At 39.8% G+C, this 16,704-nt stretch overlaps 1 protein-coding gene across 2 annotated transcripts in view; it reads right to left on the reverse strand.

The window, feature by feature from the left end:
* The window catches only part of gabra5 (gamma-aminobutyric acid type A receptor subunit alpha5), a 50,870-nt gene that overhangs the window by 26,174 nt on the left and 7,992 nt on the right, over positions 1-16,704 (reverse strand). For both annotated transcript variants that reach the window (XM_061233602.1, XM_061233601.1), the window contains exon 6: positions 6,383-6,465. In XM_061233602.1, coding sequence (XP_061089586.1) covers positions 6,383-6,465 — 83 coding nt within the window. The remainder of the gene's footprint in view (positions 1-6,382; positions 6,466-16,704) is intronic.

A 16,704-nucleotide genomic window follows, 5' to 3' on the forward strand; every position in this document is an offset into this window, starting at 1 on the left:
TGAGATATTCAGTGTTAAACTATAAAAAACTTTTCTTTTTTTTATAGTTTTGTCATTTCTTTGTATTTTAGTGTAACTTTTGTGTACACTTTATGTGCTCTGACATACATTTGTTCTGTCTCAAATGTCTCAATGGTACAAGCCTCTTCTTTAATTCAACCATAAAGTCTTCAACCATGTGTGTGCAGTAAATAGTTTTTGAGATATCAACACTTTTATAGGACTAGTACAAAATAGGTGGAAATTGCCACATATGTACTTTTCAGTAGGATATTTTTCTGTAAAGGCTAACCAGCATGTGAATGTGAACTAATCACGGACAGAGACATTTACCATTATGAGCAATGGCGAGCCCTATGCGATCTATTCAAAACAATGGCATCTCCCATTTCGGGAAATTCCTGTTTGACGGAGTGATGGCGTACCCATGCAAGACGTGCAGAAATGCAGCAGCGAAGTAGAGGAGAAGGAAAAAGGCAAAAGCATGATTTATTAATCTCCTCCCAGTGCCTCGGGGAGGAGACTTTGCTGTGTCTGTACTTCAGCAGGCTGCAGAAATCATGGGAACTAGTGACGCAGCAGCAGGCTAGGATTCTGAAAAAATATTCTAAAAGGTGAAATATAGATTGATGGAAATGGAGGGATATATGAATAGTTAGATTAGATAGATAGATGGATTTATAGATAAATCTGCATGGAAATGACATAAAATATACTATGAAATTGTGGTACTTCAAAGTATATGGGTATATGGTTGACAAATACATCATTGTGAAATACATATATCTAGGAATCCTATTATTTTTGTTCAGTTTTTTGGTATTCTTATTATTTCTATTTCTTAAAATGCCTAACCAAACCCTCTAACCTAACACCCCACTACTCAGGTTATCACAAAGATGTCTAGTGGCCAGATGGTGGGGCATGTGGTCTAGAATCAAAATTATTTTTTCCCAGATTCTTTGGCTCATGCTGAACAAAACATATATTCCCAATTTAATATGCACCTGCCAAAATGTCCCACCATTTTACATTTAAAAATAGACCTACTTTTGTGCACTAGTCTGGGGCCATTTGGCCCATCGTCACCAAGATAGACTTGAAAGATTGAACCTCAAAAGATATTTACTTTTCAAAACAATATGGCTGCTACACATCAATAAATTGTTTTTGGCATGGCTATTTTTACTAAGGTATAACTAGAGCACTTATGATGACTGCATGTTTTGAACAGCACTTCATGTGTATTTTACTAGTTATGGATGTGATGCTTTAACTTGTGGAAGAACCTATGCACTTGTAAATCGCTTTGGATTAAAAGCGTCTGCCAAATGACTAAAATGTAAAAATGTAAAAAAAAAACTAAATACACCTTGGCTCTACAAAATGAAGTAGCAAATAGTGTCCCGATGGAAGGATGCAATCCAGAGTCGAATATGGCAAGGAAATGGTCATAGATAGATAGTTACATCTATATAGCGCTTTTTTTCACACTCAAAGCACTCAAATGTAATCACCCCCAAAGTTATCAAAAATCGGTTTGCAGACCTAGACCACCAAACGGCGGCCTTTTCAAATAAAAGAACTGGAACTTTCACATTGACGACTTGCATTTAAAAGCTTCAAAACTATATTTTTGAATTTGGCATCAAGACATGCAGATTATGAAAGCCTAAATATTATTCTACAAAATTAAGATGAAAGCCTAAAACAGCGAAAAAAGAACAATGTCGATTGATTATGAAAGAGTGGGTCACATATACACTCAGTTACCACTTTATTAGGTAGGTATTAGGTATTAGACATGTACACCAGCTTGTTAATGCAAATATTTAATCAGCCAATCATGTGGCAGCAACTAAATGCATAAAAGCATGCATACGTGGTCAAGAAGTTCAGCTGTTTTTCAGACCAAATGACCAAATAGGGTCGAAAATGTGATCGAAGTGACTTTAAGCATGGAATGATTGTTGACATCAGACAGGGTGGTTTGAGTATCTCAGAAAACCTCTAAGCTAAGTACTTCCATTTCAAATTTTGGAATAGAGACATTAAATGTTGTACCATTCATCCCATATGTGTCCTTACAGCTTAGAAGTTGATAATTGCTGCATGCTGCTTCGACACCCTTAATTACCACTTGTGGTCATGTTTATTTTTATCTATTTATTATTATCAATTTTTTTCCCCAAAAGCCCACATACAGTAATTAGAGTATATATTCTTCTGCAAAGGAACATCACAGAAGTTAAGGCTAAAGAACAGCAGTGACATAAAAAGTAAACTGTTTTTCAACACTACCAGTCCACAGGGGATGAAAATGTACTCTACTGGTGTACGATGTACTCTATCACAGTTGATATAGAGGGTGGGCAATGAGGAAAAAACCCTACAGACTGCACTTTATTGACTTTTTTAGGGATCTTTAATCAAGCGCGGGAATGATCCCTAAACACAGACAAAGCAAAAGAAAACATCTTTAGGCAGAATTGCCTCTGTGTCTCTGCCATCTACAGAGGAAGGAACTCTACGAAAGGCCAAACACACAGTAAAGGCAGGATCAATGCAGACAGGGGAGGAGTGGGCCATGGCCAGCTTCCAGAGAATAAATAGGATTTTGTCCTCGCTAACAGACACAGCACGCATTTTACCAGGGACAGACCAGGGACAGTGGAGGCCTGCCCGATCCTGCCATGAGACAAGCGTAAAGGCCTTATATAATGTAAAAGCAGAATGTAAAAAGTACAGTACTGTAACTAAGCAACACAGAGCTGGGAAGATGATTTCACTGTGTGCAGTAAAGCTGCTGAGGGAAATGGTCTAAGAGCAAATGAAAGCCTGCGAAGAAGCTTTGGGATAGCTGTGGGCAATAGCCAGGAAGCAAATCAAAGATCCTGCAAGTCAAAAGGATTAAAGATAATTAAACTAAGGGGGTGAGAAAAAAAAATAGAGAAAGAGCAACCGGTACTGAATCACAAACGATTCATCCCCTCAGCTGACTTCTAAAGTGTTCTCCCTGCACCCTGTCAGGCCAAGCAAACATTACATTACCCACATCAACGACTGCTGACCTTGCATTGCTTTTTTCAGGTAACGATAGATAAGTTCTGCATAAAATCTGAGGAAAAATTATCCTAAACCAGTGCTCCTAATATGAGAAACTTTATGAATGCTGGCTCCAGTCTGGATTGGACATTCAGCTGAACCATGCTTGATAGCAGACATTAAAAACATTTTCAAATGTATTTTTTGTCCCTGTGACAGTTGAAAAGCATGTATACTATATGGTGACATTAGGCTTGTTAATTAAGACATATGTAAACGACCTTATATAAATACTGATGCTTATAAATTATTGCTTTCTCTAATAAAATTTGAAGCCCCCATGTCACCTGTTCAAAGGACATGGTATCTCTTTTTTCTGCGTTTTAAATAACTAATTTTAAGCATCAAATCTTTTGCTAGCTAAAATTAGCCTGCATGCTCGGTCTACTCAAAACAGTAGGAGACAGCACATTAGCTAATAGGTTCAGTTAACTCACTTTTAGTTGTAGTTACATATAGGATTGTATGTTGCTAACTTAGTAGCCTGCCATCTACGTTTCAGTGTGGTAATACTGTAATAGGAGGGTCCTCTTGCTATGGGCTTTGTGAAATGTAATAAACATTTTTTGTTAATACATAGTTGAGCATCCCGGGGCAATACAAAAGGGCCCAATATGCACCTTTTGCCTTTCCTCAAGATTTATCCTTGAGCTGAATGAAAGTCTCGCATCTACTAATAGGAATACATTGAGCAGCTGAGACGAACTAGCCGAGTGATGTCACGACAATCTAGTTTCTTCCAAGATTGCTGCACCCTAGTGCTAGTAGCTGCTAAAAAAGCTGATGGCAGGGTGGGAGCTGAACTAGTTCTGATCCTGTTGTGTGTCGTAAGAGACTGTTGTGACACCCCCAGTGCAATGTCATGAGTGCGTGAATTCCTCCCTCTGTGCAGTAGCCTTGCTCTGTGTGTGCTATTGTAAGAAGAGGCTTTTTGGATTGTATGTCTACGGGTCTGTGTGTGTGGTAGCGCATTACAGAAAGAGACAATCTGATGTGGCTCTCCAGATGCTGTGTGCGTGTGTGTTGCAGTGGGACCCTATTATGTGACTCTTCAGAGAATGTGTGAGTTTTATAAGGACAGTGTGATGACACTCTCTGTTGTGCAATTGTGGCAGTGTGTGTGTGTGCGTGTTTCAGAAGGACAGTGTGATTCGGCTCTCTATGCGGCAGCGACCCTAGCCGTGTGTGTGTCAAAGGACAGCATGGTGTCAGTGTAAATATGCTGCCTCAGCTGTCCCCTCTGTCTCGCCACTGCTCTGAGTGACTCCTGAATACGGCTGACAGTGACAGTGACCACGGCCACGCTGGGGCCAGCTGAGGGCTGGTGGCTGTCTCTGCTTCCACTTTTGAGAAACAGGGCTCACAATCTCATTTATAAGCCCATGTCATTGTGTATATACATGCTAAAATAAAAATATTTTGTATTTTCTAGTATCCTCAACAGTATCCTATATTTCACTGTGAGGTACCAAGGAAACACATGAAGTAGTTTGTTGACAAACTAATTTGAAATTTTACAAGTTGGCATGTTCACAATAATTACTGCATGGGGCAATCAAATTGTGAGATAAAATTTGGTATGACTCCACACAAAAAAAAATTATCCAGTAGTAGATTTGCTGCCCATTGACATTCTTGCTTTTATGACCGGGTTGTGTGTTGGTACAGTGACTCTCCTCTAGAAAAACTACTGACTACTCAGAAGGGTCCGCATTAATTGATAGCTTAATCTAAAAAGAAAGACAAACGCAAACAGGCAATGCATACAGAACTATGCATCCAAGCTTACAGCTCCTGTTCTATTTCATATCAGTCATCACGCCATCGTGTGGCTCAAGCCTCGTGAGGTTGAGCCGTTAGGAGACAGAATAACAAATTGTATAAAATATTATTTTACTAAGGGGGAGCCAACAGGATAGACTTTGTCTGCAAAAGGGGATGTCTGCAAATGTCACGTAACCCTCCCTCCAATCCCGCATCGGTCTGTGGTGGGGCCTACAAATGCTTGGAGGAAGCCCTGAGCCATGTTGAAAGAGAACAGGTTGGTCAGGGGCAGCCCTCCTGAGGCGATTACATCAGCCCAAGCAATGTGGCGGTCTGATGGTGACTCGGGAAGTTGGCATTAGCCCATGCGAAGGCCTGGTGGCTTGAATCATGCACAGATGCAGCAGCTAAATGCCTTTGTCGCAGTCAGTGGCTTGCGATGACGGAGGAGGTCCCCAGTGGTCAGACCTGGAGGAGCCTTCAGAGTCTGTCTTCGGGGATGATGCCTCCCAGACCTCTGATTCCATTCCTCTGGAACCTTCCGTCAAGGTGGTAATTACTAGGGCAGTGGGGAGTGCGCAGTTGCTCCCTCGAGCCCCAGCGTCTGCTCCCTCTGTGTTGACAGAGGCTTGTGCTGTTACAGATTTTATGTCTGAGCTGCTATCCTCAGGGGAGGCCCCTGGAGCTGGTAGTATTCCAAGGTCACAGCAGGTCAACCTGGATGGAGCCACGGCCTATGGGGTCGCCACAGCTCCTGAGGTCAGGCCCACTTTTTGCTATCCTGGTGGGAGCAATGGCGGAAGTGGATCGCGTTGAGAGCCATCCCATCAAGCATTGGAGGACAGCTGAATTGGCATAAAGCCCAGGGTAGTGAGCCTAGCCTGCAGAACAGCTAATGTTGTAAACGTTGGTATGTGATTTTGATGACCCGGCAGGCTCACACCTGTATCTGTAAGGTATGACTCCACGCAGGTGGGAGGAGTGGTTCATTTGTTATTCTGTCTCCTAACAGGTGAATCTCGCAAGACTTGACCCATACGTGTTGACCTTCATTCATAGCACTTTGGTTACCTACGTAACCATTTGTTGTGTTAAAGCATTGTAAAAATAAATAGACATAAAACATTTTGTGCTATAAAAATGGTGGAGACTTAGGGTGCACCAACTATAAAGAAAGGGTGATAAGGATCCTACATTTGCTTTAAAAAAATTATGCTGTATTCATCGTAATATCTGCTAGGCAAGCCAGGACATTTTGGCTGCATTCCAAATAGCTGGATAACAAGCAAAAAAACAATGGCTATAGTCACTTCCACACAGCGACTGTGCATACTGTAGGTTGGAGCGACACTTCTAAACCAATCTGGTCTTCTTCAAGCAATAATAAACCATTTTGTGTTATGAAATGCAAAAAGGAAGAGATATTTTAAAATGAAGAGCTGCGGCAAGGCGGCAAAGTGAGAAAGAGCAGATTCCATCTTTCTGTCGAAGCTGACGTTCAGTCTTTACTCACAGCTTCCAAACTTGAGAGGACAGGCGTGGGCGTCCATGGGGAAATCCTCTAACTGCATCGGACACTCTGCTGAGATGGTCAATCTGAAACAAAAAATAGTGCAGCGTTAGCATTACCGCATTCACCGTGCAAAATGATTCAAATCATCATCGATAACTTCATCATCGTGACATCGCGTTGTTGGTATCAGCATTATCATTATATTCATGTCACCATTATTTGTATTCCCATCATCATCATCATTACAAATGTCATCATCAATAGTGTTCCTATTATCATTATCATTCTCATCATTGTTATAATATAAAAATATCACCATTAGCATTGTTGTCATCATCACCTTGTGATACTTAATTATATCATCATTGTTTTTACCCTTTTCATAAAGTCAGTATCAACACTATCATCATCATCTACACCACCACTACTGCCATACTGCAGTAATTCCCCAGAAAGCCTATGCAGGCAACGGTCGTGATGAAAATAGAAGATGGTGTATTTTAAGCACAATGGCGCCACCCTGTTGCGGAAAGTGATAATGCGCTCTCCGAGGCAGGAGCAAATGCTCTTTAAGCTCAGCATGACTTTGTCTATTCAAGTGCAGCAGACAGGCACAACACAAACATGTATCCAATTCAATCCTGTCATGCAGGCATCTCTGTCCTTTAATCCTGAGAGAGAGTGCATGTTGGCACTTTGTAGACATTTCTTTGCATCAGTGTTAACATTTTCACAGCATGCAGAATGCATTACAGTCAGACCTTAGCAAGCCTCTCCGTATTAATAAAGAACAGAGACAGTCAAATCTTGTTCATATATTGCCATCTTGTGGACCTTTGAATAGTGCACCTTCTTTTAATCTATTTCCATCCAGGACCACGTATATACAATATCTGTACTCTACGGTAAGATGTTAGCAATTTAATTGATGCATGGAAAATCACATCCAGATCAATTTTCTTGTTAAAAATAAGTGATGAAAGCAGAATCAAAAAGACAACATCATAGACCATAATCCTTGTCCAATAATTGTTTGTTCATTTACAGTGTTCACACATCCACTACATCAACTTCTAGATACATATAGATGTATCCTTTAAACAAAAAACATAAAAACAAAATAAGTACACTGCTATGAACCAATCAGATTGTGAGATTTGTCATGCCCATTTTGTAATGATATTCAATTGACGTTCTGATAGAAATCATGTTAATGACCATGTTAGTTGTCCAACAAGCTTTATCTCCCAATGATCAATATCAAATAATTCTGTTGTGGGCAATCTACAAGCTCATAGGAGAAAACACTGAATAAAATGCAGTGGTATATAATATAACAATTTAAAAAATATATTGTTTTGATTGCATAAGGCCTTTAATCAAAATCAAAATACCTATGAGTAACTCACGTTCAACTCACTCAGTGTTTCTCAATTCCTGTTGGAGACAAATGGCTGACATTTTCTTTTTACCTGAGCACATAATTACTGAACTGAATCAATCAGTTGTTTTATTGGATATACTGTATATAATCAAATTCCTTGCCCTTGAGAGCCAGGGTCCAGAATATACATCAAGTCTAACACTGACTGACACTGAAGGAGAAGTATGAGAACACTTATAGTAAAATGTCTGATTGTGTAACCAGGCCTAGTTATTAAAGTATTTAGCTCAATATTATCACTAAACATATGAAGACAGTTCCCTCCAGTGATTTGATATTTAAAAAATTGCATGTGGTAAAGCACATTGCTAGATTTTAATAAAGGGCATTTTTATACATTTTGGTTTCACCAAGTAGCTATTACAGCAGTATTTATACATAGTCCTACCATTCAGGGCAACATAATGTTTGGGACACAGCAATGTTATCTTAATTAAAGTAGTCATATTTAGTATTTTGTTGCATATCTTTTGCATGCCATGACTTCCTGATGTAGTATGTGACCTATCAATATCATCATAGTCTGGATATCTTATTTTCAGGTTATCATACAAGCGATACTAAAACTCTTTGCTTGTGGGTGGTATGGTGGCGCAGTTGCACTGATGCCTCACAACAAGAAGGTCCTGGGTTTCAGCCCCGCCCGGGCCTTTCTGTGTGGAGTTTGCATGTTTTCCCCGGGTACACAGTCCAAAAACATGCAGGTTAGGGACTACAGATGAAAATGAGCTCATTATCTAACTTTTACATTGATGAAACACTGATGTGCACTGTCCATGGTAAAAAAATTAATAAAAGTTGATCTCTATGGGACACGGGGAATTAGGGGTTGGGACTAGATTCAGCTCTAAATTATGCTGATACCATATGGAACACATTTCTTGGCTAAATTTGGCTTTAAGCCATCAAATGCGCAAGCTATCAAATGAGCCTCAAATACCGTGCTGCTGCCAGATATGCAGTAGATACGGAAATAATTCTCCTGATAAATTTTCCTGTTGAACTCAATCAATGTTTGATACCTTGGATCCTTAAAGACTCAAAGCCATTTAGCCAACAAATGTGTTCCATACTGTATCAGAATAATTTACAGCTGAATCTAGTCCTACCCCCAAATTCCCATAGAGATCCATTGAAATGCAGAGAGTTTTAGTATTGCTTGTAGGACAACCTGACAATAAGATATCCAGACTCTGATGATGTTGATAGTTGATAGGACACATACATCAGGAAGTAATGGCATGAAAAGGATATACAACAAAATATGAACCAGACTACCTTCATTTACTTAACATTGCTGTGTCCCAAACATAAACATGCTGTGCCCTGAAATGGGGGGACTATGTATAAAAACTGCTGTAAATTCTACATGGTGAAACCAAAATCTGACAATGTGCACTTTAACCACATGTGGTTTTCTTTATTACAAATAAAGAACAGAGTACAGAGGCAAATAAATAAATAAATAAATAAAACATTATGGAGGGGACTGTATATCAGGCCTTACATGCAGTATTTCAGATATCTCATGGCCTTTTATATATGTTTTATTTAAATTATTATTTGCAGTTATTATTGGCTGTTTTTTTAATATATTTACTGGGACTTTGGACAAATTTCAAGGATATAATGAAAATACTCTCAGAACCATTAATACCTCAATGCCCATGTGGGGGTCATTTTTGATTCCAGGGTGTTTTTGAAGCACCTCATGGATCCAATATGTCACTATCATAGTCACTCAATTCCTCAGTCTCTTGCTCAGTCACAGTTAGCCAGTCTGTCCCTAGTGGCAGTTAAAGGCATGGTAGGTGCTGTCTGTCTATGACACTATGGACCCTATCTTGCACTCAGCTCAACATGGCGGTAAATCCAAACACAAGTGTCATTGCTAATTTCAGAGAGATGCAATGACCTTTTTTGCTCCAGCACATTGACTTTTTTATTTTTTTATTTTTTTATTTCTGATTTATCCCTTTTTCTCCCAATTTATTAGCCAATTGTACCCTCCTCTAATTCAATTCGAGTTAGTGTTAGATACACCGTCCACACCCCGAGGAAGAGCGACACGCCTTCATCAAGACGTCTCATCTATCTAATCGTGTCCGTGGTTCCAAGGTGTCCAAGGCGCTTATTGTACGGAGATCAGCTAACCCTGCCAAGACCCTCCATCTGGAGCGGAGAGCCAATTAATGCCGCTCCACGTGAGCCGGCCAAACTTGGCTTTTGGCAGGACCGGGAATTGAACCCCGGTCCCCGGTTTGCAACTGCAGCAAACTGCAACCGCAAGTCTGCTGCATCTTAGCCTGTTGCGCCCCCGCACATTGACTATTAAAATACCAAACGACCATGTACCAATTTCCTAATTTGCTAGTACCACAAAGGTTCAAATGCTAATTAAGCTTGGCCATACTATGAAATATAATACATAATGCAAATTAATCGTATAGAAATAAATTCACATCACAAATGTTTTGGTTAAACATTCAAAGAATGATGTCTCAATATAAAGGAGAAAGCAAGTAGCAATTAGCAAGAAGTAAGTTTCCTTCAGTACTCTTAGACAGGTCATAGTGCTGAAGTCAAGAATCCTAGATCTCACAGGTTCCAGGGCTGGTTTTGATTCCAAATTGTATGCTTTATTACTGACTCCCTTCCCTTGCTTTAAGGGGGAAACCCCAGTATGTCAGGATGAAATATGGAGGCCACACGGGGAACCCCAAGTGCGGTTCGGTTCTGAATTATGAAAGGGGAGGGAGCAGTTATGTTCTCTTGCTCCCTCATTTTTCCTTTGAGTTGAGGTTTATGAAATCCTCACTTTTGTTTATAAGACCGTCTGGTGTGTTTTTGTTACCCTGTTAAGTTTTCTTATTTCACGTTACATTACATTTACGTTTACATTTTAGTCATTTCGCAGACGCTTTTAATCCAAAGCGACTTACAAGTGCCTAGGTTTATGCACTTGTAACAATCACAAATTTATTCAGGTAATACCTCTCTCAAGGGAAGATGGCAAGGGAAGGGAATGTGTTAAAGTGGAAGGAAACCCTGCCCACAAATAAGTGGGCTTAATTCTAGTCATAGTCAGTGGGTTCTAAGAAAGGTCAGCAGATGAGATTGTCAAATAAGCAGGGGTCACAATACAAGATAGGTCAATACACATCACAGAATACAATGCATGCACACACACACACAAGTTATAAAAAAACTTTCTGTTTTATGGATAAAGTATGTTTAAGCTGAATTTGCAAAATGTACATAAATATAGAAACATTATTTCATATGAATATTTCATAACAAATGTAAATACTACTACGTTCACATTTCAACACTACTTTACAAGTCATACTATCCAACCAGCCTTAACCGATTTAAATGAAAAAAAATGAAATGCACAACATCTCCCTCTAGTGAACTACCCAGGTAAATGCTACCTCTGTATGGGAAACTTCACATAGAACGCTTCAGTCCTGTGTATGCTGGTTTTCGTTCCAACCAAAATTGCAATGCCATACTTTTAATAAGCTGTGCTTTTCATTTTTAGAGGGAACAACTACACATGCCATAAAGAATAAATGGTCACATTGTTGCTTTTCATGTTATATTGCAAACAACTACATAGAGAGATAAAAAACATTATTTAATTGATCAAGTTGAAAATTTGGTAGATCATGGAGAATTCAAAGACGGAGCAAATGATAATCAGCTGCACTTACATTATGTTTAAGGGGGAAAAAAATATTTAAAATATGTGCTTGACAACCCAATATGTGCAGAGTAGGTCTACAAAATAAGTCTAATTATACCTAGAGTAATAAAGTGGTCACTTCAAGTGGTCACTGAGTATATACAGTGCAATTCAAGTATTTGGACAATATCTGTTCTTTTGTATCTGTACTCCAGCACATTGAGTTTGAAATGAAACAATTAATATGAGGTTAAATTACATACTGTCAGCTTTCATTTGAGGGTATTTACAGTACTTCCATATCGGATGGTCCCTGTAGGAATTACATCCATTGCTTTTAGGGGATCAAAAGGAATTGGGCAGTTGGCTTCTCACCTGTTTCTGATTAGTCAGGTGTATTCAATCCCTTCATTCAATAAGAAAGCTTTCTGTATCTAGTCTGGATAATTCAAGCGTTTGATTGACTTTGGAGTCTGTTATTGGTATTTGTCAACATGAAGACTAGAGTTGTGCCAGTGAAAGTGAAAGAAGCCATTATGTGGCAGAACAATAAGAAACATAAGAATAGGCTTGCTGAAACAAAACTTTCTTTCATCAAAAAAGTGAAAAAGTAATTGCCCCCTTAAACTCAATAATTGATTTCACCACCTCTAGCAGCAATAATTACAACCAGACACTTCCTATAAGTTGATATCACTCTTTGACATCACTGATGAGGAACACACTCTTCTGCTTTAATAAAAATGTTTTTCGCTACATACAGTCAGGTCCATAAATATTGGGACATCAACACAATTCTCCTCTTTTTGGCTCTATACACCACCACAATGGATTTGAAATGAAACAAACAAGATATGCTTTAACTGCAGACTTCCAGCTTTACATCCAAATCAGGTGAATGGTGTAGGAATTACAACAGTTTCTATATGTGCCTCCCACTTTTTAAGGGGCCAAAAGTAATGGGACAATTGGCTGCTCAGCTGTTCCATGGCCAGGTGTGTGTTATTCCCTCATTATCTCATTTACAAGGAGCAGATAAAAGGTCTAGATTTAATTTCAAGTATGCTATTTGCATTTGGAGTCTGTTGCTGTCAACTCTCAATATGAGATCCAAAGAGCTGTCACTATCAGTGAAGCAAGCCATCATTAGGCTGAAAAATCAAAACACCCATCAGAGAGATAGCAAAAACATTAGGTGTGGCCAAATCAACTGTTTGGAACATTCTTAAAAAAGAATGCACCGGTGAGTTCAGCAACACCAAAAGACCCGGAAGACCACGGAAAACAACTGTGGTGGATGACAGAAGAATTCTTTCCCTGGTGAAGAAAAACCCCTTCACAATAGTTGGCCAGATCAAGAACACTCTCCAGGAGGTAGGTGTATGTGTGTCAAAGTCAACAATCAAGAGACGACTTCACCAGAGTGAATACAGAGGGTTCACCACAAGATGTAAACCATTGGTGAGCCTCAAAAAGGACCAGATTAGAGTTTGCCAAACAACATCTAAAAAAGCCTTTACAGTTCTGGAACAACATGCTATGGACAGATGAGACAAAGATCAACTTGTACCAGAATGATGGGAAGAGAAGAGTATGGAGAAGGAAAGGAACTGCTCATGATCCAAAACATACCACCTCATCAGTGAAGCATGGTGGTGGTAGTGTCATGGCTTGGGCATGTATGGCTGCCAATGGAACTGGTTCCCTTGTATTTATTGATGATGTGACTGCTGACAAAAGCAGCAGGATGAATTCTGAAGTGTTTCGGGCAATATTATCTGCTCATATTCAGCCAAAAGCTTCAGAACTCATTGGACAGCGCTTCACAGTGCAGCTGGACAATGACCTGAAGCATACTGCAAAAGCAACCAAAGAGTTTTTTAAGGCAAAGAAGTGGAATGTTATGCAATGGCCAAGTCAATCACCTGACCTGAATCCGATTGAACATGCATTTCACTTGCTGAAGACAAAACTGAAGGGAAAATGCCCCAAGAACAAGCAGGAACTGAAGACAGTTGCAGTAGAGGCCTGGCAGAGCATCACCAGGGATGAAACCCAGCGTCTGGTGATGTCTATGCATTCCAGACTTCAGGCTGTAATTGAATGCAAAGGATTTGCAACCAAGTATTAAAAAGTGAAAGTTTTATTTATGATTGTCAGTTTGTCCCATTACTTTTGGTCCCTTAAAAAGTGGGAGGCACATATACAAACTGTTGTAATTCCTACACCGTTCACCTAATTTGGATGTAAATACCCTCAAATTAAAGCTGAAAATTTGCAGTTAAAGCACATCTTGTCCGTTTCATTTCAAATCCATTGTGGTGGTGTATAGAGCCAAAAAGAGGAGAATTGTGTCGATGTCCCAATATTTATGGACCTGACTGTAACTCAATTACACCTGTCAGCGGCCTTCGATACAGTCAACCATGAGATTCTGCTCTCGTCACACTGGGATGGGTGTCACAGGATCCACATTCATATTTTTGACTTCCTATCTCTCTGATCGTTTTTACCAGGTGACTTGAAGGGGATCCGTCTCTGTCCCCCAGCCCCTCCAGTTAGGTGTCCTGCAGGGCTCAGTTCTTGGTCCCCTCCTCTTCACTCTGGATACCATGTCTCTTGGTTCTGTTATCTCTTCCCAAGGCATTTTTTACCACTCTTATGCAAATGACACCCAACTCTTTCTTTCCTTCTCTCCTGATACTCAGGTCACTACGCAGATCTCTGCCTGCTTGGCTGACATCTCTGCGTGGATGACGTTCTCTGACAATCAACCTCTCACTGACTGTCAAGCACTTTGTCATATCCTCCTCCCGCGCAAACAATCTTAGGGTGACCCTTGATCACCATCTCTCCCTTGATCCACACATATCCTCCACTACCAGAACCCGCTGGTTCTTCCTACATAACATTAGCTGTATCCATCATCTCCTGACGGAGAAAGCCTCCCAGCTCCTAGTCCAGGCACTTGTCATCTCCTGCCTGGATTACTGCAACTCCCTCCTGGGTGGTCTCACATCTTGTGCCATCAAGCCCCTCCAGCTGGTCCAGAATGCTGCAGCCTACCTGACCACCAGTCTTTGGTTTGCTAAATGACAAAAATGTAAATGTAAACATACACTTCTGCTTCAGCTGATAACCAATTCTCCTTAAGAATGTTCTGGTACAGAGCAGAATTCACGGTTCCTTCAATAATGGCAAGTTGTCCATGTCCCAAGGAAGTATCCCCAGTACCAGTACAATGTTTGACGATGATGTTCTTAATGTGAAATGCTGTATTTGCATAATGGGACCTGTGATGTTCAAAAAGTTTTGAGCCACTTTTGACTCATCTGCTCATAGAACATTATCCCAAAAGGCTTGAATATAGTCCAGGTGCTTTTCGCCAATTGTCCAATTGTGAAATGAGCATACATTTTTCAGGCTACTCCCGGAAAGATTCACCACTGTTCCAAGTGTTCTTCATTTGGAAATAATGACTTGGTTTTTCAGAGTCCCAGAGCCATATAAATGGCTTTGCAACCCTTTCCTGACAGATAAAAAAAATATACAAAAATTCCTTTGATCCTTTGATCATGGCATACCAAGCCTATACATTTGTCTGAATTAAGGTTCCTTTTAATTCCTCCACAGGGATGTGAAAGATGAATTCCAAATTATAGGAAGTGGATTATTGCAGCTATTCTGCTAAAAGTGGTGCAAGCAGTTATTAAGAGTGCAATTATGTCTTCATATGGGAGTTATAGGTGTTAAATAACTTTTTTGTTGGTCAATACATGGAAATAAAATAGATTGGATGAGACAGATATTGCCCCACTTCACAATAAGGGAAAATATACAAATTATTTGATTTTTGGATGACTCTCATCCTGTTGAGGTACTGTCTGAGTGCATGAATGGTAACCTCCACATAGTGGTTTTGAATTTTTACCATGGTAGTGCTGACAGAGGCCAATGCACAAAAGCCTCACCTAGGGATAGGGATGGTGTAAACAGCAATCCATTGATCCACCCTGCCTTGTGTCAACGGTGCTGGCTGGCGTTGGTGGTATAATGATGTGGGTAATGTTTCTTGCCACACATTAGGTCCCTTAATACCAACTGAGCATCATTTGATTGCCACGGCATACGTAAGCATTGATCCTGACTATGTGAATCCCTTCATGATCACAGTCTAACCTTTTTCAAATGGATATTTTCAGCAGCATAATGAGCCATGTCACAAAGGACAAATCATCTGATTCCATGAAGATGACAGTGACTTCAGTTTACTCAAATGGCCTGCACAGCCCACAGGTCTCAATCTAATTTATTTATTTAGATTTACAGCACTAATTTTACTTAACCAAGTATGAACCAAATTATAGGAGCACAACCAATAGAATGAGTCAATTAATTGGCTAATCTAACTGCATTTGTAATTACAACAAATTAAACGAAGAGCATTAATGTGGCTTGCTGCGTAAGTCAGTTCATGACTTTACAGTGCGCATTCGATGCACAAAGCTGAAAGCAGGTTACGGAGAACTAGTTATCTTGTAGCAATTATTGTTCAACTATTTCAAATGTAATGTTGTATATTGTTCACCGAAGTTGACTTCATTGGGATGCGTGCAAAAACTACCCTGCAGTTGTTTGTGAAAGTTAGGACACATACAATCCCTTCAAACAGCATTGGAACATAAAGGGCACTTCCTTTGTTTTTGGTATACACTGAAGACAATTGAGTTTGAGGTCAAAAGATGTACATGCCAGATCCGAATTTCAGCTTTCATTTCCTGGTATTTTTATCTAGAGTTGTTAAACTCTTGGAACATATCACATTTTGTATCAGACCACCCAATTCCTAGGTAAGCAAAAGTATTGGAACATGTGACTGCCAGGTGTTTCTTTTTGCCCAGATGTGTCCTCTTAGATTGATTGGTTAAACAATAAATAGTTCTTAATGTCTAATCTTGGTCAACATGAAGACCAGAGAGCTGTCTTTGTGAGAAAAGCAAACCATTTTAAAAAGGGGAAATCGATCTGCTGATGATCCAAAACATATAAGCTCATCTGTGACTGTGGCTTGAGCTTGCATGGCTGCTTCTCACTACACACTGGGCTCACTAATCTTTATTAGTAATGTAACTCATAATTTTAGCAGCAGGCTGAAGTTTATAAAAACAGTCTGCCAACTTACAGAGAGAT

This window comes from Conger conger, chromosome 3 (genome assembly GCF_963514075.1).
Source record: "Conger conger chromosome 3, fConCon1.1, whole genome shotgun sequence".
NCBI lineage: Eukaryota > Metazoa > Chordata > Actinopteri > Anguilliformes > Congridae > Conger > Conger conger.